The 20,506-nt window shown below is 47.2% G+C and overlaps 4 protein-coding genes across 4 annotated transcripts; 3 read left to right on the forward strand and 1 right to left on the reverse strand.

Annotated features, from left to right (window-relative positions):
- Nucleotides 1–550: 550 nt before the first annotated feature.
- On the forward strand, nucleotides 551–1,288 carry N7469_007112 (uncharacterized protein; the record flags this gene model as incomplete). The annotated part of the gene is made up of 2 exons (XM_056646030.1): nucleotides 551–983; nucleotides 1,080–1,288. The coding sequence occupies 2 exons, from the start codon at nucleotides 551–553 to the stop codon at nucleotides 1,286–1,288; spliced, it is 642 nt and encodes a 213-aa protein (XP_056499471.1).
- A 641-nt stretch (nucleotides 1,289–1,929) lies between these two features.
- Nucleotides 1,930–11,092, reverse strand: atmA (DNA-binding protein kinase TEL1; the record flags this gene model as incomplete). The annotated part of the gene is made up of 7 exons (XM_056646031.1): nucleotides 1,930–1,949; nucleotides 2,013–2,973; nucleotides 3,135–9,025; nucleotides 9,082–9,422; nucleotides 9,482–10,831; nucleotides 10,901–10,943; nucleotides 11,014–11,092. The coding sequence occupies 7 exons, from the start codon at nucleotides 11,090–11,092 to the stop codon at nucleotides 1,930–1,932; spliced, it is 8,685 nt and encodes a 2,894-aa protein (XP_056499472.1).
- A 440-nt stretch (nucleotides 11,093–11,532) lies between these two features.
- On the forward strand, nucleotides 11,533–16,779 carry N7469_007114 (nuclear pore complex Nup192/Nup205 family protein; the record flags this gene model as incomplete). Its single annotated transcript, XM_056646032.1, has 5 exons — nucleotides 11,533–11,719; nucleotides 11,791–16,134; nucleotides 16,192–16,347; nucleotides 16,404–16,675; nucleotides 16,729–16,779. 5 exons carry the CDS (start codon nucleotides 11,533–11,535, stop codon nucleotides 16,777–16,779), a joined length of 5,010 nt encoding a protein of 1,669 aa, XP_056499473.1.
- Nucleotides 16,780–17,285: 506 nt separating this feature from the next.
- On the forward strand, nucleotides 17,286–20,101 carry N7469_007115 (cullin family protein; the record flags this gene model as incomplete). Its single annotated transcript, XM_056646033.1, has 4 exons — nucleotides 17,286–19,071; nucleotides 19,130–19,558; nucleotides 19,613–19,973; nucleotides 20,041–20,101. The coding sequence occupies 4 exons, from the start codon at nucleotides 17,286–17,288 to the stop codon at nucleotides 20,099–20,101; spliced, it is 2,637 nt and encodes an 878-aa protein (XP_056499474.1).
- Nucleotides 20,102–20,506: the final 405 nt, after the last annotated feature.

Raw genomic sequence — 20,506 nt, forward strand, 5'->3', positions numbered from 1 at the left:
GTGGATATCAGGTCATAGTGGACGCGACTGCAACCTCCGTGCGGTTGCGCTAAATATCTGTCTTGAATTTGTGATACGATGCAGACTGCAAGCATTTGGATAGAAATTCCCATATCACTGCCTATCGCGGTATCTCAGGCGTCATGCCGACCCGGAATATCATTCCACCGGCATATAAAACCGCCTACCCTATTAGGTATAGTGGGCTTGGCATTCGTTATCGCAAGGCGATAACCCTCTCCGCTAAGCAGCCACTTGCGACTGGTTTATAATGGTCCTGATGGAATGTTCTCTTTGTCACTTCCACTGAAATTCACAAAGGTACGAGTCTCACGTCTACAGTCCGAAATAACTCTTCTAATTCTCGGCCGTCTTCAGTGGATTCATCTTTTGGAGCAGCGGACTGTGCCCGGGTCTTGCTACCACTGACCCCTCCTCATACACTCGGGTGGCCTTCATGTTCCTACATTGCCGCCACTGTCCGAAGAGAACGCCCTTAGGGGCCGTTGATGCCACCTCACGTTGAAAAGATATTTCTACCGGCCCTATCATGGATCGCAGAGAATCAATCATTGATCTGACATCGGCACCCGCACCTGAATCCACACATCGCCAACCTTCATGGGATATAACTTCTGTTGACTTCGACACTGATTCGGATTTGTCGGGATACGGGTCCACCTCTCCGTCGTGGATAGATAACGCACGGTCAAGGGGTGTGAAGCGGCAGCGCAGTGGTGATGATTCTGAAAATGCGGGGCCATCAACTCGCCCTCGAGTAGAAGAGCACGTTCAGGCGATCGATTTGACCGAGGTCGATAGCTCTTCTGAGTTCGCGAAGACACTTTCCAATTTAAGGGAGGATGCCGTGAAAGCACAACAGCCGAGCGAAAAAGCGACGAACAAGACTCAATCCATACTTGGCGCATACAAATGTCCAGTATGCATGGATACTCCGGAAGATGCAACAAGCACTGCCTGTGGTATGTTTCGTGTCTCGAGGACCGACAATGCGTGCCCGAGGTTTAAATATTCTTGGTCTTCTATCTTTATGTTGCTGACTTGATTTTCGTAATTAGGTCATTTATTTTGTCATCGATGTATCCTTGAATGCCTCGCCACTGCAGATGCCAGAAGCTCTGACTCTAATAAAAATAAAGGCACATGTCCCGTTTGTCGAAAATCAATAACCAAGAACGATTCACCGGGACCACGACGCAGTCTTATTCCTTTAAAACTCAAGTTGACAAGCAAAAAACGCAACGTGATCACGCCAACCGAAGCATAAAATTGGCTTGTGTATTTCTGTTTAGTCGGGAAATCATGGTTGGAGCATATTATATTAAGGCGTCTAGGTTGCATCTGGACGGTATATTTTGGGGGTTTTTTTGAATTGAACGGGAATTCCCCTGTCAGTACATAATCAAGTCATTATAAGCAAATGCGAGCATTCACTGTTCAAAGGACCCTCTTATCTTCGAGCGGCTCAACAAAGACTTTCCCGTAGCCATTCATATTCACATTTGCTCGCGGATAATTCCATATATCATACAGTTGAGTCAGCATCGCTATAGTATGAGATGCATCCTTCCACACTCTCAAAATGGCCATTTTCCACTAGCAATCTCTAAGCCACTTCCAGCACCTGGTCCCATATCTGATCATTCATTCTTTGTTGCAAAATTAGGCATATTGAGGTACTTGTTTGTGATCGCATCAGCTTTAGCTCCAAGTCTTGAATCGACCTAGTACTTTGAATGTACCTACATTCAGCTAGGTAGTTGAAGACCCTCGAAGGGGGCTCATAGAGTAGGAAATAATCTTATGCAACTTCTGGTGCTACCAATTTGGAAGGTTGCAATCATGATGATTTAGTAGAACTGAATGAATATTTACAGATGTTTATGAAATTGATCCGTGCTTGATACATTAGGCGTAAGAGGCCCAGCCTATAAAACGAGTCAGCCACTTGTTATCAGTTCTGGAGGTCATGCCGTTTTGTTTTTACTTACCGCAATACAGAACGGCAAGGTTCTTTTCATCGGTTGCCTGTTGGATGAGCTCGTTGACTGTGGCAGTAACGCTAAGTGTCTTGCTCAATTTCTTAGCGACGACTGTTAGGGCTCGATCAGCCTCGCTAGGCTCATTGGTTGGAGACAAGCCTTTATCAGTGCTTCCGGTAAGTACTGGAGGCTGATCACCTTCATGATTGTCTTGCATCTTTTTGATCCGCAAAGGTGATACAGTCCAGCTGTAAAGCGGATCATAACGAAGGACGTCCAGGATTGTCATGATACTGTATGACTCTTGTCGGAGCGCCGCTAGGGTGAATTCGCAGCATCTCCTGAAAATTCCCTCGGTTTTGGTGATTCCAAACCCGTCGACCAAATCTCTCGTTAGGCGGAAAGGTACCACTTCCGGGACTGGTAAAATACGCCCTTGTTCAAAGGCTACACCCAGGTCAATATGGATAACCTCTCCAGTTTTCTCGTCCAATAGGATATTGTGACCATGACGGTCGCCAAGTCCAAGAACATGTCCGAGGATAGATATCGCTGCAGTGCTTCTCGTATACGAAATCCGTTTGCTGAACCAGTCATCCGGATTGTTGAATCTTTCCATAAAGAAGTATTTCATGACTGGATGGAAATGCTCGGTGACTTGACGGTATGTCCTAACGCGTTGATCAAAAGACCTGGTCTGTACATCCGCTATTTGCTTTCGGCAGGAGCTCGGTTTCATATCCTTAGGGAAGTATCGCTGGTGCGCTGGCATCAAATAGTCATTCAACGGGATGGTGTTAGGGACAAATTCGATGATTCCTGCATTAAGAGTTAGGGGAAGAACCTTGTAGGTTCTGATGCCTAGGTTTCGTTGTCGGGTCGGTTGATGGTCTTTCAGCAGGCTGCTGACTTGTTCAAAAACTTGCTCCATGATCGTATCTTGACGCAGGTCATCATTTCCTCCTTTGTACTATCAACGAATTAGCATACGGCTTCCATATGTAAGGCCCATCAGTTGCTCTAAGCCAGTCTCTCTTCCGGAATTTTCAAACTTCGCACTTGAAAACCACAATGATTGTCCTCCAGGGATGGTATATCAGACGCATATACAACTATTTCAGAACGACTTACCAGCTGCTTGTAACGAACACCATCAGACGCGATGGCAGTCACAATTTTGGGTGCGCTGACTCCGGATGCAATCGTAAACTCAGACTGAAACTTGGCGGTTGAAGGAACGTGGCTGTAATCACAATCTTCTCGCAGTTCAATCTTCATAGTAGGCGGGGGAAGTTTGTAGACAGTCACGTCTTGCCCTAGACGCTCACCCGTTGGCAGCTTCTTCAAGGGAATTTTGGCACCACTTTTGTATTTACTGTCGAGCCTTTCAACAGCAAACCTGACATATGTAATGTTCATGTTATGAACGGCTACCCAGGTTGGACCAATGTTCTTATCGTTCTTCAAGCGATCCACCAACTTGTTGGCGGCACGGAAGCGAGAGTGTGAAGATTGATCTTTGCCGCCCTTGGATTTGCTACTGGCGAAAATTTGGTACATGCCATGGAAGGGATGCTGGGCACAAATCTGGAATACCAATCCCGTCAACAATGACTGAAAATCATCGGACACATCGAGTAGTCGAGAAGACAACTGGTTCATCAGAGGTGCAAATTTTCGGGTTGGCACATCATTCAGGTATCTGGAGACTGCCGTGTTTGCAATCTTACTATCTGATTGATCAAACCAGAGAGCACAGAAGCGCAGGGTATCGTTATTGTATGCGTCGCTTTCCCTTAGTGCCAGGAGATAATTTTCGAGGCATTGCTGTAGAAAGGCTTCCCGACTTCTTGACAGACGCTGGTATTCACGATCATCGAGGTCAAACCATTGTTTCGTCTTGGCTCGGAAGACTTTGAGCGACTCTCGTTCACGACCTTGTGCTGATTTCATCATCTCCTCTAGTCCCTGAAGCTCACTCTCTTTGCGATCACGAAGCTGTTGCACTCGCTGGAAATCTTCTAGTCCATCTGGGTTTCGTAGCTGTTGATCGCAGAACTCCGCGAATCCATGGAAGACCCGTCCAGCTGTTTCACCATCCGATGCGCCCTTGAGTTCCTTCACGGCTGGATGCAAATACTCATGAAGAATTGACTCTGGTTTCTCTAGTCGAGCCTCAGCAACATGGTGACCCAGTGTCACCAGCAACTCAGCACGGCTAAGTGGAATGGCTTGCTTATGAAGATCATTATGATCTCTCAGTTCCTGGAGCATCCTGATTGAAGCCGTCATTTCACCCTGGTCCCAAAGTACGTTTGCTAGATCAAACGTGGCAGCGCCATCAATTCTCAATCCCAATTTGGCACATGGTTCGGATAGTTTGGAAAGACTAATCGCGGATTTCAGCGAAGCTTGGGAAATTCCATGACTCCTTGCAATCTCTAGTGATTGGCGGAAGACTTTAGCTTCAAGAAGACGGGAGTCACTTGGTGTCATATTGAGTTTTGATTGCAAGACGGTGTGCTTTCTTATCGAAGAACATAGGCCCTCATGCCAGCTGAGTATCTCTCCGACTTCAAGATAACTTTCTTTTTTCAGCCAACTACCCCGACTAATGATCTTTGCCCATTCAGTCTGTATATCATCGAGTGATTTTGATCGGAGAACATCACTCATTTCTGTTAGAACACCTAAGTTCCGCATCGCAGCCCGAAGTTGCATTCCTGATTGGCTTCTCTTGGTGGCGGCATCCAGAGTCATCAGCAGTGAGCTATCAACGCAGGTGAGAGTCTCTTCCAATGAGGATGTGTTCAAGCTTTGAAAAGCATGGAAGGTTATACTTTGCGGCGATGTCTCCACTGGCGATACTGGAACATCCCATTGTTGAAGGCTTATTGCAGCCTTTAAAGTGCTATCGAAAGGAGTCGTCATGTCCTTTGCGCTCCCGGACGTGTGCATCAAAGTATTGGCGATGCCTTGAAGATTTGTTGAATTGAGGGCTTTCAGTACACCATAGGGGTTCCCCTGTCCCAACATCTGTGTTTCACTGTCATACAGAGCGCTTTGGAAGAGTAGGTTCTTGAAGTCTGAGCTCTCGTACTCCAAGCGCTCCATGACTGTATCCAGCGACGAGCTCTGTTGAATCCCGTAGAATAAATCTGGGTCATCAATATTTTTGAAAACATTGTGCAGAAGTCCTAACGGAGGTTCATACTTGGCGACCGAAGCCCGCCGAGATCCCATGATTACCCTTGATGCCTGGATCTCAAGGAATAGGAGAGATGTTTTCTGCAGTCCACAGTAGTGTGCTGCAGCTGAAGCTTCGCCAAAATCTATGTCGAGCCATTTGTCACGCTGTGCAATTGTAGTTTCTTCTGGCACGGGCTGATTCCGAAGATATAAGACACATGTGATGACAAGACGGGCATGCAAAACTGTCTTGTCGGATACATCACATAATAATCGATTGAACGAGTCGGAGATAGCCTGCCTTGACTGGCCATTATCCATTCCTTCGATCAGCAAAACATCATGAATGATATATGGTAAAATTTGAACGGCTAAATCGGGAATCAAGTTGAGGATCTTGCGCAATGACCCGATGACTGGATCATCTAATACAGCATTCGAAAGAGCTAATGCAACTGTTCGAGCCCATTCCGCCACTGTACGTCCCGTTGCAGATATTTCGTTTGTGTTACATCTCTCGAGCTCCAATGTTGATAGGGGGGCTTCGGGGCAGATATAAGGGCTCCAGATCAGAGCTTTCACCAGCGTTTCCGGGATGACCTCAGCGCAGTCTTGAAATTCCGGGTAATGTGTGATTTTGTTCAGGATAAGTTGCAATGTGTGTTCGATTGACCCTGCTTCTGTGTTATCTTGGGTTTGCAGCTTTCCACAAAGAGCTTGAATGATCCGAGCTTTGGAATGGCAGGCAAGGCTCGACCGTTCATTCGGTTCAGGACTGTCAAATAGGTTGATATCTTGCTCCCGTAGGAGATGTTCATCGACCTTCCCTGTCTTCGCAAATGAGCGTCCGATGACCGAGGCAGCCCAAAGTCGATACTCCGGTCCGCCATCCATATTGTGCAAGGTATTCCATAATGAGATAGCATGAGAAGATTCAAGAGAATCATCCGCAATTTCATCACCAGAGTTGAAGGACCACTTAAATTCGGGGCACAGAAGGGAAAGAACAAGATCAGCGACTGATTTACCCATGAGAGACTGTTGCGAATCCCGGTCTCCAATAACTTCAATTACCAATTGCTTTTCGCGTTCCATCCTTGATAAGGCGTTTCCTGTGGACATCTCTTGAGCCAAAAGCAAGAGCTTCGATAACGTTCGATCCACATTAGGATCCAATTCTAGTGAGCTGTAGTCTCTCGCAAGATTGCGCAACCACTCGTGAAAATCTTCAGCGCTCTTCAAGGCCGCTTTAAATTGGCTTTCCTCATTACCGCTCTCCAACTCCAAGGAGAATAATTTTCGGAGGGTTGCAAACGTTGTCACAACTATACCAGCTGTAAACCCTGGATTTTCTTGTAAGTATGGTTTTCCAGCTTCAAGCAGATACCAGAATATGCCAAGCGCATCTTCGGAGCATTGTACGTCTGCTAGAAGCGGTCGGAGGGAGTGAAGGAGCATCTCAAAAGGGTAATCTCGAAGGACTACTGGCCCTGATATGGAGACAAGTATCCTGACCTTCCTAATGACAGAGCACATGTGAAGAGAGCCAAGAGCAGGGTGTATTGATTCGAGAAGCGATCGACACACAAATGTAGTCAGTGTTGGGGTCCAGATGGACTCGACTTCAAAACCCGCGCGCTTGCAGAGAAAGTCTAGCTCATCCAGAAGGTAACGGGCCCGAAAAGATGGCTGCTGGTTTGGAGGCAGGGAGGCTTGTGATGCACACTTGCTGATAATGCGTGTCTGGATTTCAAGCGCGGACTCAAAGCTGGGACGTTTTGAGAATGCTCGTTCGATCTGATCATAGCGGTCCAGAGATTTGAAGAAGGTGACAATGATGTTAGGGAAATGGTTTTCAATCTCTTTCATAAACCCTTCAGCGCCAAGCTGTTTCCTAAGAAGGATCTCTACGCCTTTGGGTTGGCTTTCCTGTTCTGGTGGCGTACTGATGTCTTTCCCAATACAGTACGCCTCTGCTTTTGAGAATGATCTCTTGATAAGATCAAGATGAGACTCTTGTAGATACTCTGCGAGCTCAATCGTCTCAGACACTCTACCACGCATGATCATCTGTCCAACAATTTCTTCTTTGACATCTGCTAGCATTTCCCGAAGGCTTCCATATGCAAACATACTAAATGGCATGCAAGTGACAGGCTGGGTTTCAGTCCAGGTGTACAGTAGTTGAGAAGCAAAGAGACGGAATAATTCGCGAGGATCGCTTAGTCCAAGTTCATTCGAAACGAATTTTATACACTTCCGTGCATATTCCAAAGAAAGAGGAACTTGGGCCGGAGTTTCGAACATATGATAAATACTCCTGCGCAAGAGAGTATGCCATTTAGAAGCCAGCCGAGACAAAGCCAATAGACGAAGTGCAATACCTTCAATCCAGTCCGGGTCTCTGGGCAGGTTCTCTAGGACGTCATCAAACATTATATCGTGATCCTTGAAAAGAAATCGGTCAAATAAATTTGGGATGATTTTGGCAGCGCTAAATTTGACAAAAATATCTCCTTCTTGTAGAACGCGGAAGAGAGTCGTTCGTGGTGATGGCAGAAGCTGGTCACTGCCAAAGGAGGAATTGGTATTAAGGACAGCTTGTAGAAGTTCGAGCAACAAGATATAGACCTTGGGAGATGCTCGCTTTCTGGTCACAAGAACCTCCATGAACCAGTTGTACAAGTCCATTGCTGATTCGTTGAGCGTATCCCCTCGATTGTTCGCCCAAGATGAGACGAATCCCATCATCATGCGAATACAGATGCTGTGAGAGGCTTCGCACCGTTCCATTTCATACGATTGAAGGCACTTTTCTCCAACATCTTCTAGAATCTGGAGAAGCTCTTCCCTCTCCATCGCTGGATATGCATGATAGACATCAGATAGAAAGTTTGAAGCAGAAAGCAGATCCGCCTCGTCTAGACTAACGAGATAATCGATCAATGTCGGCTGCCTCGGTTCATCGGACTTGCTATGAGCACGACGAAGAACAGAAACCTGGACAGTCACGAATCGCTGAAAAGTGATTGGGTCTGAAGTAAAAGATCCAAATTCTCTATTACAAGAAATTATGTGTTCGTCTGCGAGTGCTCTATCTTCTCTCGATGCGACGCGACCATCGATATCCATCAAGTCGCCAGTTGGTGCTTGCCCGGTTCGCTGACTCTCACGAAAGCCTTCAAGCAAATCTGAGAGCGGAACTATGAGTGGATGAAGAGCTTTCCAGTAAATGTTTTCATATTCCTGCATTGATGATGGCAAAATGGGCGACAGGACTTCAAGGCATGGCAAGCTGGAAGTCGGCCCGGAAACTTTCAAAAAGTCACATATTCCGTTCCATATATACTGGCAGTTCTCAAGGATCCCTTGTTCTTTTGGTTCAATTTGATCGGGCAGGTATGACATAAACAGCGACGATGTTATGCAAAATGAAGTTAGTATTTGCAAGATATCAGAGGTCAGGTGGATTGATTTTGCATCGACTATTGAATGCCAGGCCTGTAGGAAATATTCGGATTTGGACTTTAACAGGTCCAGCACCACGACGTCATCTGCATCTTGTCGGGTGAATGAGCTCAAGTCCCTCGGTGGTTGTCTGCACCAAGGGTTTGCATCTTGAAAGGCTACGTCAATATTGAAGAGATATTCCAAAAGTTCACGGTTTTCATGGAAGAGAAGCCACACCCCAGCTATGCGTCCCGCGAATGCTGAGGCTTGGTCAAGAGGTACTTCAGGCGTTCGGCTAGTGCATGCCATAAAAAGATGAAGTAAATTCAGCGGTCGTGCAAACATGGAGACTTGGGCCGTTTGAACTCTGTCAGTGACAGTGCCTATTCACTGATATCAGTAAATGGGAAGAACGTAGGAAACAATTTGAAGAACTGACCAATCGTCCATACCTCCCTCAGCCAACTAGAGATTTGCTTTGATGCACTTTGCATAGAGGTCAAATTCAACTGTGATTTTCGTCGTGCTATGGAGGCCCAAAGATCCAAGGAGGCATCTGAAACGGAAGAAGGGCCATTAAAAGTCGCAGATAGCAGCAATGATCGCATATGCTCCGTCACAATAGAATGTTCCAGTAGATCAGCCTCTAGAATGAAGCTAAGGAGGTTGCACGCAGCTCGCGATGTGGGAAACGACGATATGGCGCGAGATGTGAGGTCCATGACCCGTACCCATGATGTTTTCAAGGCCGGGTGCCGGGCATCGGAGTCACCAGCAAGACTATATTGATGATGATCAAGTTAGATTGATTCCGGGTTCCAAAGGTTGTGCCTACTAACCAGGCCAAAACCACCATAGTCCATGAGGAGATTGCACTGTTGTCATCAAGGATGTTCGGGATAAGCCGCCGTATAAAATCATCTTTCTGTTCAATGTTTCGCTCATTTACAAGAAAGGGGACTAGTTGCAGCGCACAAATTCGTCGGGTGCCTGATGCTGATATTGCATCCCGAAAAATGTCATCGATACCAGAATTGAAACGTCGTCTTTTGCTTGGCTTGTCACCTACAACATCATTGTCCGAGGCAGGTATATGGATTTTCTCCGACAGCTTTGCGAGATGTGCAATTGACCAAACAATGGTCCAGTTATGCTCTGCTCGGGCATGTCCAAGCCGCGGTCCATACACAGGTGGCTTGCTGGTCGCCGATCTCCTATTCAACTCTATATCGTCAATCTGCAGTAGTTCTTTCTCCGATCGCCTCAAACATTCAGAGTATAGGGTATCTTGCAGGTCCTCTACTGCACGTGTAACCGCCTCCGATGGTTCTTTCTGGGTCAAGTCTGTTAAAGTCACCAGGCAGATCATCAACGTTGCCAACAATTCATCCTTCAATTTCTGAAGTTTGGTAGGCCAAAGGCGTCGAACTACTGGTATGAGAGTTGTCATAGAAGACCTAATAAGGTCGGCCTGATCAAATAGCACCTTCGACGTTAGAGAGTTTATGCTGCTAAAGGCTAGCTGTTGTGTGTTCCCCGCAAGCGTGTAGGATGACTTGACAAAGTTCGAAAGTGTTTGGAGGATGGCCTCGGCACTAGCCTGGACAGGGGCTGTAGGAGTTGCCGTCAAAAGTTGAATACATTCCACTACCTCGTTGATAGCATTAGTATTTCCAACATGTCTTTCTCTGGTGGGCAGAGCAGACGTCACTCTGGCTGGTGTTGACCGGTTGTCGTTGTCCTCCAGCAAGTCCTCTAGAGTTGAATTATTGCCGCTTCGAAAGCTGAGTTGGCTTTCTTCGCCGTTCTGGTTGTTGAGGACGGCTAAACAAAAATCAATAAGTCTCTCCCAATCCGAATCGCCCAGGTGTTCAGTGTGAGGCGCGTAGCGGAGCAACGTAGTCAGGCATTTGGTATAGTCCACGCTCAAAACATCCCATAGACCTTCTCCAGCTATTGGTATCGTATCAATTATATGGTCGACGATTGCGCGTACCGTTTTGGTTCTCAGCTTCCGCAGGAAAGTGTCGATTGCAGTCCGAATGACGGAAGCACAAGTTGACAGCCGCGAGGACGCAGGATTTCGAGGGTTTGATCGTTGAGCTCGATTGAAAACTGGTATGTCAAAGGTAGTAAATCGAAACAGGGACTCGAATATTTTGTGGCACGCCTTGTCGTTAAGATCAGACCTGGATATAGTTTAATTAGTGTTAGCAATTGGACAGCAAGGAATTTGCAAAGATGTCAGGAAAGCTTACAGTCTTGAGCTACCTTTGTTTTGCTGCAAGATGTCCCTGAGACCTTATTCCATAGGAGCTTCTGGTCAGTATCAGTCGTCCCACAAAATGAAGTATCAAATACTCTAACATACCTGTCAAGCCCTCGGTGCGCTCTTTCTGCTTGTCAGAAGATAGCTTCTCCAGAGCTTTCTCCAGCGATACTTCACCCATAATGGAAATTATAATCTCGTATAAAAATGACTGGGATTAGAGCAGCAAGGTGCAGCCACTTAGGCTTCTTTAAGCCGCCATTTCGCTATGTTAAAGCTGTCGCAAAGTCGTGATGTTTGTTGATCAAGTCGAACTGCGGAGCGGCAGAAAGAGCATCACCGCCTGATGCAGAAAACATAGCGAAATCGCATGTGGCAGCAAGCTTCTAAATTATTCAGATTGAGTCATGTCGTGGTCCTTCTCAATCAATTCCATACCCTAAGTATTCTCTAAATAATAGGAAAATTTGGGAGGATCTGGTTTAATACTATCATATACGACTATGTCGCAGCTAATTGCTTACTAGTAGAAAGTTGCATGTCACTCACCGCCCGGAATTTTGGCAACAACACTGCTTGAGCTTTAAGCTGCCTTTTCCTTCTCCTTCACCCCGCGCCGCCATGGCAGAGCTTCACGATAACCTGGCAGGCCTGCGTGGCCTGTACCAGGATCTTTCTGCTGTTTCAGAAACCTCATTCTCGAACATCGAGCGACTCTGTGTTGAATTGGAGACTCACATTGAAGACTTCCGAAAACTCCTAGACAAGCCCGCAAAAAACAATACTAGTCGCCAAAAGGTGCTGTCGGGTGAGTACCATAGCCCTTTATTCATTATTCGCGATTGTGACAAGATTGTTAACCTTGACTATGGAATCCAGGAAAAATCACCGTTGCTGATGTAGAGTACTCGATCAATGAAGACTTCCAGCAAGGCGCGCTCTCGCTCGCTGATGCTTTGGACCTTGATGAATTGGAAGCCGCTGTGCTGTTCCTGGCCGCCCAGGAAGACTCTCAGCGACTTGACCGGCCTCCTCTCATTACCGCGATCATGCGATTTCACGAACGCCGACACTTCGTTTTAGAATGTTTACGCCTTGTTCTTCGCGAATCCTTCGAAGTAGAACACGAGACGACGCTTATCATGATGCAAGAGACTGTTTCATTTGTTCTGGATATCAAGAATGGAGCCCCGATGCACAATGCGTCATTATTCGCAAGGAAGGCCCTGGGTTCTATGGGAAGCATTGAGGGATGGCTTTCATTGCTTGGAGATCAGATACAAAAAGCGTCTATTGTCGGCCAAGAAGGAGATGCAGATGTTATGGAGGCTATTGAATACCAGCGACGTAGTCTGCAGCAGCAACATGAATCCCTTGGTGCTATTCTGTTTTACTTATTCAAATCCACCTATCTGAGCCCTGAGGACCTTCGCATCCTCGTCAATACTTTGAAGAAGCTCGATCGATTTGATGGACTACTGATCCATTATATTCCCGTCGCAATTGAGGCATTGTCTCGGTATGGCTCACCTGAGAATACTGGTGTTTCTCGCGATGAAGCGCAAAGTCTCCACACAGCCATTACCACGACAAAAGATGGCCAGGTATGGAAACTTCCGAATCTCCATGCCGCCATAATTGCCCTTTGGCTGTCAGTATATAGTGGTTGGTATTATGATGACAGTCCATCTCAACCTGCGGGTATTGACATCGAGGCCGAGTCAAGAGAATGGCAAAAGCAGTTTATTACTAGTCTCGATGAGGGTGCTCTCGATTTCATGCTCGCGATTTGCTCCAACGTCAATAGCGAAGAATGGGCCGACCCAGCCCGCAGTGAGCTGGTGGCACTACTTCTCAGAGAAAGCGAGATTCCTCTCCCTGAGTCTGATCCCTGCAGTCAGTTCATGAAAGAGCTCCTCATGGAGAATTTTCAGGGATTTGTGGAATCATGCATTGCAAATATGCCTGATGCGATCCGCAAACTCAAAACAGAGGAAGATAACCAGCGTCTAGATCAGCTTACTGCCTTGAGAGACGGTTTGACAACAAGCCTTCACCGTGGGTTGGTCGAAGCTCGAACACATCTGGAATCTTTGCTCATGATCATTTCTTTTGCTTTCGAACACCGAGAAGAAGCTGCCCAGGAATTTTGGAGCGACCCTGATAGCAACCTTTACGGGTTCCTTCAATGGGCCTCCAAGCGTCAAACCGTTCCACGGGTCAGTGCGTTCTGTGAAATGCTTTGCTCCATCTCTAGCGGTGATGAAAACGCTTTGGCAGCGCACAGATTTTTGTCTGAGGAGGATAAATTCATGGGTTCCAAGCTGAAACGGTCCTCGACCATGAACTGGACGCAGATGTTCGCCGAACTCAATCTATACGCAACTCGTGTCAATGAAAAGCCTTCCAGTGGCGGCAATACTCAGCAAGGCCAACTTCGTTCCCGCAAGCCAGAACCTGTCGACATGAGCGAACCTGAAAGTCCGGTCATGCTCACATGCTATCTTCGGCTTATGGGACACCTGTGCAAGAATAGTGCGGCTGTGAGAGATTGGATGTTGCAAAATCAGACTTTTAAGGTTGTCGATACTCTTTTGCGTCTATGCAGTGGGCCGATACCAACTCACCTGAGAGCAACCACATTTGCTGCCCTTACAGCATTGATGGTTGAAAAGACCTCGGTTTATGGAGAGTCTATGTGGATCTCTATCGACAATTGGTTATCAGCTGGTTCCTTGGCTGCATCAGCCATTGGTAAAGTTCCTGCCGCCTCTGAGATATCTGCTTTCAATCAGCAGCAATCTTTGCAGAAGATTGGTGAGAGCTTTGATCAAACTAATGCATTTGTCATCCTGCTTAACTCCCTCGTTACCCCTGTTGCTGCTCCTGAAAAATCGCTCCCACTGCCCTTTACCGATAACCTGGGATCAACATATCGCATGGCTGGAATTGAACCCTACATCGACTTCGTTCTGGGACATGCTATGACTCGAAAGCCCCAAGATCTCAACGAGTATCAAACTCGGCTGCTGAACTACCACTGCTTGGAATTCATTGTGGCGTGTCTAAGGTCCTTTAATGAGGAGTTTGTCACCATGTTTAGCCAGCCAAACCTCGCTTCTAGCGGAGCAACGACGGTCATTGACTATGTGCGCCTTCACCCGTTTGCCCGTGTGATGGAATGGCTTTTCAATGAGGACGTTCTCAAAGTTCTATTCGCGGCTGGTCAGCAGGATGTCTCGGAAATTGCACACACATCTTCTGAGTCGGTGCTATCGTTGACTCTCCTTCACGCCATTGAGGTCATGAATTTGGTTGTAGATCTTCAATCTACTTATTTCAATGTTGTCAGACCTTTACTCCGATCTCACCCTACAGTGAGCCGAACCAGCGTTGCAAATTCGTCGCTAGCTTCGTTCGAGGACAGTGTGTTGAACAACCTAACCCTGGTTCCTGCTCTTTGCTTGTATTGTGGTACAGGACATCAACAGCTCACTGTCACATCCATGGCTCTGCTGGAGAAACTTACAAGCTCCCGCAAGCTGAACAGAATGTCCTCCCCGGAACTTGCTAAGTGGCAGTCTTCGAATAAGATTGTTGAGGTTCTGGCCGGTGAAGTTGACGTCGACAGCGTTTCTCGCTCCCTTGTTTCCATGATGGAACCCGACTCAAGAGAGCTGGAGTATGGCCCAGGTGCTGCCGGCTATGTCATTCGAGAAAGCCTGTTGGCTCTTTTGAACAGTTGTCTTAGCATGATTACAGACCGGCCTACTGTTGCTCATCTTTTGCTGGGTTTTACTTGCATCAGTAACATTCTGGATGTTTCTTCACAGGGCTTATTCGCAAATCGAATCTCTCTGCTGCATTCCATAATTGGCTTTCTTCAGAGTTACCCGGACGGACTCGATGGCAGCATGATCTCGTGGACAGTCCATCTAAAGCGCATGGCGTTCGAGGTCTTGAAGCATCTGTGGTCCTCAAAGCTTGCAAGCTATTTCACATTAGGCGAAATGCGTGTTCATGGCTTCCTGGCGAACATGTTCGCTAGTCAGCCGATTATTGGGCTCAGCACTGCCTGGAATGGCCATACGATAGCCTCTGATCAGTTCTGGCTTACTGATGCCACTTCAGCATTGGCGGAATTTTTACTCTATCGAAGCCATTTATTTGCGTATGCCGCAACTGAGATTCGTTCTGCCGCGAAAATTGGGTCACCTACACTTCAAACAGAGGTTCTATCAACGTTGCTCGGGTCTTCGACTCTGGAGGATGGTCAATCATTCTCTCATGCTTCGGTTTTTGACTTGTTTGATTTCGCTGACTTGGACGTCGGCTGGAAGACTGATCCCCCTCAGCTGCCTATGCTTGCTAAGGTAGTCAACGACGTCTTTGCCAAGCAAGAAGAGGACTCATTGGTTCTTTGCAACGTTGCTGAGCTAGAGGAGCTTATTTCTGCTCATCGAGAGGAAATATTTGGTTCTGGCTTACCTCGTCCAAATGAAGAGGAGCAGTTTCAATTAGAGGCCGATGACCTGAAGTTGTTTGTTCTAGCGACGAACCAAAGCCGTCAAATACGACGTAATCACTACCTTGCCTTGCGATCATGGACTGAGCTTATCACCACAATCACCACTTGCTCCATCATTGACGAGACGAGCAGGCCGACTTTTGTCTTGCATGCCATTCAACTGATTCTGCCCAAGCTTGAAGCTGCTATTGAAGGCGATTCACACGAGGCGGTTGAGCTGGCACGTTTGGCTGAAACGCTTATTGGCAAATTGACGTCTGACATCTCCGTTGAATCGGCCTCCCAGAGTGGAGACATTATAGACGAGAAACTCTTCCAGCTTTTCCAAGTTTCAGTTCGAGGAATTCTAGTGGCTTCTGATAATCTGGCTTTGCGGGAAGTCCTCTATAGCATCTCGGCGCAATACCTGTCGCGCATCACATCGTCCGACTCAACGCACGATAATTTGAGACGCCATAGCCAACGGGTTGTTAAGACCGCAAGTCCAGGTTTCATTGAGACCATCTGTGACGATGCATACACCGGTCAAGAAACCAATCGGGCTGCCGCTCTTCTACTCTTGAATTGTCTTGGGGCTCTTGATAACAAGACAGACCGCGTTCTAGCAGAGCTGATCTCTCAATCGAACTACCTCAGCTTGTTTATGGATGCTCTGAGGTCACTGCCTGCCGAGCTGCGAAATGCCCAAGCAATTGGTAAACTTCATCCTTTCCTATACCTTACTGAAAATGTTTCACTAACTTCTTTTTCAGACACTCCCGCCCTCCTCGCATACTATGAGTCACTACTTGCACTCCTTCAGCAGCTTTCTCAATCCAAAAATGGCGCCATCTATGTCATTAAGTCTGGCCTGTTTGATTCAGTCCGTGAATCACAACTCTTTGCCGCCGATCCTGATATTGGCATTGGTGAGCTTCCCGACTATGAAAAGAAAGGCCCCCAGAGCTCTTGCTAACTTTCTCAGATATTGACAATTCTGATGCTCTGCGCAAATACTACGATCTCCTTCTATCCGTCATTCGCGTGATTGTGTCGGCCGTGTTTTCCCGAGGTGTTCACAACGAACAAATCAAAGAGCAGGCTCGAGTTTTCATCGCGGAGAACCGGTCCTGTATGGTGGGCATCTTCAAACGATTCGCAAAGATTGGAGGTAGCGGCAAATCTGAGCATCATGAGGCACTATGTGAATTAGTGAAGTCTTTCATGGCGCTCGTGACAGCCACCGATTATCTCGAGGTATGGCCTTCCAGCAAATAATTCAATTCATGTCATACTGACTCTCTATTTAGTTTGAGGAACAAGAAGTGCCACAGGCCTCACCATTTATGTCATTTTCCTAAACATTTTTAAAAAAAAATTTTGGTTCGCTTGTCACCATTGATGAGGAAGACGCTCAGGAAGAGCATGGCGTGTACCATATAGTGTGAAGGTTACTTTTTGGTGGCTGAGCGATTTGGAGTTAGGATTCACGAATGCATTCAAATATACAAGTACAAGTACATCTATCTCTACAGATTATCTCCGATTAGCAGCTAGCTAGTAATGTAGCACATTACCCATATTGAATTATGTATCACTACCATTATCTTCATATTATTACCATGAACCTTCTTTAATTCCATGCCTCCATCCCGTAGGGTAGGGTATGGGAATGAATGGTCGGAGCTCCCATATCTTATCGCCGTGCGGAGCCAATCTTGCAAGGAGCAACGTCAACTCCCCTCAACAACATCCGAACTCCGCTTGAACTTCACCCAACCCTGCGCGGTGGATATGTCCGATTCATCACTTCACTACCTTAATCCAAGCTAAAAGCACCTTATCAAAATCGGACCGAACAGGGTAGATGCAGCGGAACTCCAGTGAGGCCGACCAGAGGAGCGGTAAGCGCACATCCATCGGCAAGAGGAAGCTCCCTGAACAAGGAGAGCCAACGCAGCCGCAGGCGCAAAGGACCATCTCTGAGCTTCTCTCCAATAACTCGCGGAGTGACTCCTCACTGCACCGCTCGCCGTCCTCGAAGCGCTCCCGCATCTCTCTGTCCCCCACTCGTTCGACCTCATCACACCCAACCTCTCCGAACAAGATGTATAACTTTTCCGGGTCCCCGCCTAAGAATGGTGCAGCTTTTCTCCGAGCGAACCCGGGCGCGAGCAACGTTCCTCCGATTAAGGCGCAAGCCTTCACCAACAATCGTCAGAATACCTTCAGTCCTCACGGCGGGGCTAAGAAGCTGGTCGTCAAAAACCTTCGCTCGAAACCTCGGGCCGATCATGAGCCCTACTTCGAAAAGGCATGGACGCAGCTCAATACGGCATTAGCAGCGATTTTCGAGGGTAGGAAGCCCGAGGCATCTCTAGAAGAGCTCTACAAGGGTGCAGAGAACATGTGCCGGCACGAACGGGCGCCGTTGTTGGCCAAAAAGGTCCATGAGAAGTGCAAGGAATACGTGGCTGGACAATTACGAGATAATCTCGTGTCTAGGGCAGGGAGTGGGACTGATGTCGATACATTGCGGGCAGTGATCGATGCATGGTCAGCCTGGCAGACAAGATTAATTACCGTGCGATGGATCTTCTATTACCTAGATCAGTCATTTCTCTTGCATTCCAAAGAGTTCCCAGTGATACAAGAGATGGGTCATATTCTATTCCGCTCTTACATTTTTGCCGATCCGAATCTCAAGCCCAAGATCTCATACGGTGCCTGTGATCTCATCGCGGCTGATCGGGGTACAGAGACCACAGTCCTTGCCGATCCGACGCTTCTTCGAGCTGCTATTGAACTATTCCACAGTCTAGATGTATACAGTGGCGAGTTCGAGCCGATGTTTATCAATGAGACTGAAAAGTTCGTCTCTTCATGGGCTCAGAGAGAAGCCAGTGGCTACCTGGCCTCATACGTCGATAACAGCCATAGTTTGATTGAACGAGAGGTCGAACGGTGCGAATTATTTTCTCTCAACCGAAGTACAAAGCAGAAATTATCTGAATTGCTCGACGAAATATTGGTCTTGAGTCATGAGGATTTCCTGCTTAACGAGACGGAGGTCCTCGGGTTGATGCGCTCAAACAATAATCGAGCTTTGAAACAATTATACAGCCTCCTCAATCGGAAAGAACTTGCTAGCAAGCTCAAATCAGCCTTTGGCGCATACATAATTGAAGAAGGATCAGGTATTGTGTTCGATGAAGGGAAGGAGGCAGAAATGGTGACTCGTTTATTGGAATTCAAGCAACAGCTTGATCAGACCTGGAATAGCTCTTTCGATCGCAACAGCGAACTAGGTGACACTTTGCGGGAAGCCTTCGGCAAATTCATGAATATGGGCAGAAAGAGCGATGCCACGGGTGGTACGGATAATCCGAAAACGGGAGAGATGATTGCAAAGCACGTCGATCGTTTACTGAAGGGTGGTTGGAAGTTGCCATCCGGTCAGCAGGGCGCAACAATGGCAGATGAAGACGCGGAGATCGACCGGCAGCTTGACCAGGCACTTGATCTGTTTCGATTTGTGCAGGGGAAGGCCGTTTTCGAGGCTTTCTACAAGAATGATCTTGCTCGACGTCTTCTCATGGGGCGAAGTGCCAGTAATGAAGCCGAGAAGAGCATGCTCATCCTACTCAAGAAAGGTTTGTCTGACTACCATCATTGCCTTTAACATAGTTCTAATCTTTCTTGTTCTGCTAGAATGTGGCCCCAACTTTACGCACAACCTTGAATCCATGTTCAAGGACATGGAGGTGGCTCGTGATGAGATGGCCGCCTACAAGAATCTTCAACGGGAACTTCCTCGTAAAGATCGCGCGCCTGTAGACCTTGATGTTAGTGTGCTCTCGTCAGCCTCATGGCCCACATACCCTGATGTCCCGGTTCGAATTCCGCCGAGTGTTGCGACATCAATCAACAATTTCGAAAGCTTCTACCATAGCAAACACACGGGCCGCAAGCTCAACTGGAAACACCAGCTTGCCCACTGTCAATTGCGAGCTCACTTTCCAAAGGGCGTGAAGGAGTTGGTAGTCAGCTCATTCCAAGCGATTGTACTGATCCTGTTCAATGATGTATCTGATGGTGAAGTATTGAGCTATGCTGCCATTCAAGAAGCGACTGGATTGTGTAAGTTGCATGTTTTCGGGAACCTATTAGAGCATTACTGACTTCATTTCCCAGCCGACCCGGAACTGAAGCGAACGCTACAGTCCCTTTCCTGTGCCAAATACCGGGTTCTTTCCAAGAATCCTAAAGGTAAAGACGTGAATAAGACAGATGAATTTTCGTATAACGCAGGTTTCACCGATGCCAAGATGCGGATTAAGATCAATCAAATCCAGCTCAAGGAGACCAAGGAAGAGAACAAGACGACCCACGAGCGGGTAGCGGCCGATCGACACTTCGAAACTCAGGCGGCAATTGTGCGGATAATGAAGAGCCGCAAGACAATCAAGCATCAAGAGCTTATTGTAGAGGTGACGGAAGCCACGCGCAGTCGAGGTATGCTGCAGCCAGCTGAGATCAAGACTAATATTGAGAAGTATATCTCTCCTTCTTTCCCCCGACTAGTTCACGTAACATGCATATGGGATATTGACTTTGGATAGGTTGATTGAGAAGGATTACATGGAACGAGGCGACAAGAATACCTACATCTATCTAGCATAAGGAAGCCAGAAATTTCAGATTCCGACTAGTATATTTTTTTTTTTCATGTGGTAACAGGACAAGGACTGTGTACACAGTACAGAGTTGTTCTTTCGGGCTGAAGTTCTGTCCTACCTTGAGTTTGGACCCCGGTAGGACGTCCAATTGACTAAGGAAGTACGATCTGCAATGTCCTGTACTTTTGCGATGTTGAATACATATTAAATTTTATAGTCATTCCCATCTTAGCTGGTCATACCATCCTAGGCAGGATGGTATGTGGCTTCATAGCCTTTTTCCACATCGTTTTTGAACCAAAAACTAAAGTCGGAGTAGCTCCGATCCGTGTTTCTGCCGAGTCAAGTTGATATCCCCGGGCTGTCGCCGACTCCGAGTTCCCGCAACCGCGGTAGATTGAAGGGTTCT

This window comes from Penicillium citrinum (assembly GCF_028827155.1).
Source record: "Penicillium citrinum strain IBT 23319 chromosome Unknown utg000006l:1.0-3011923.0:1.0-3012962.0, whole genome shotgun sequence".
NCBI lineage: Eukaryota > Fungi > Ascomycota > Eurotiomycetes > Eurotiales > Aspergillaceae > Penicillium > Penicillium citrinum.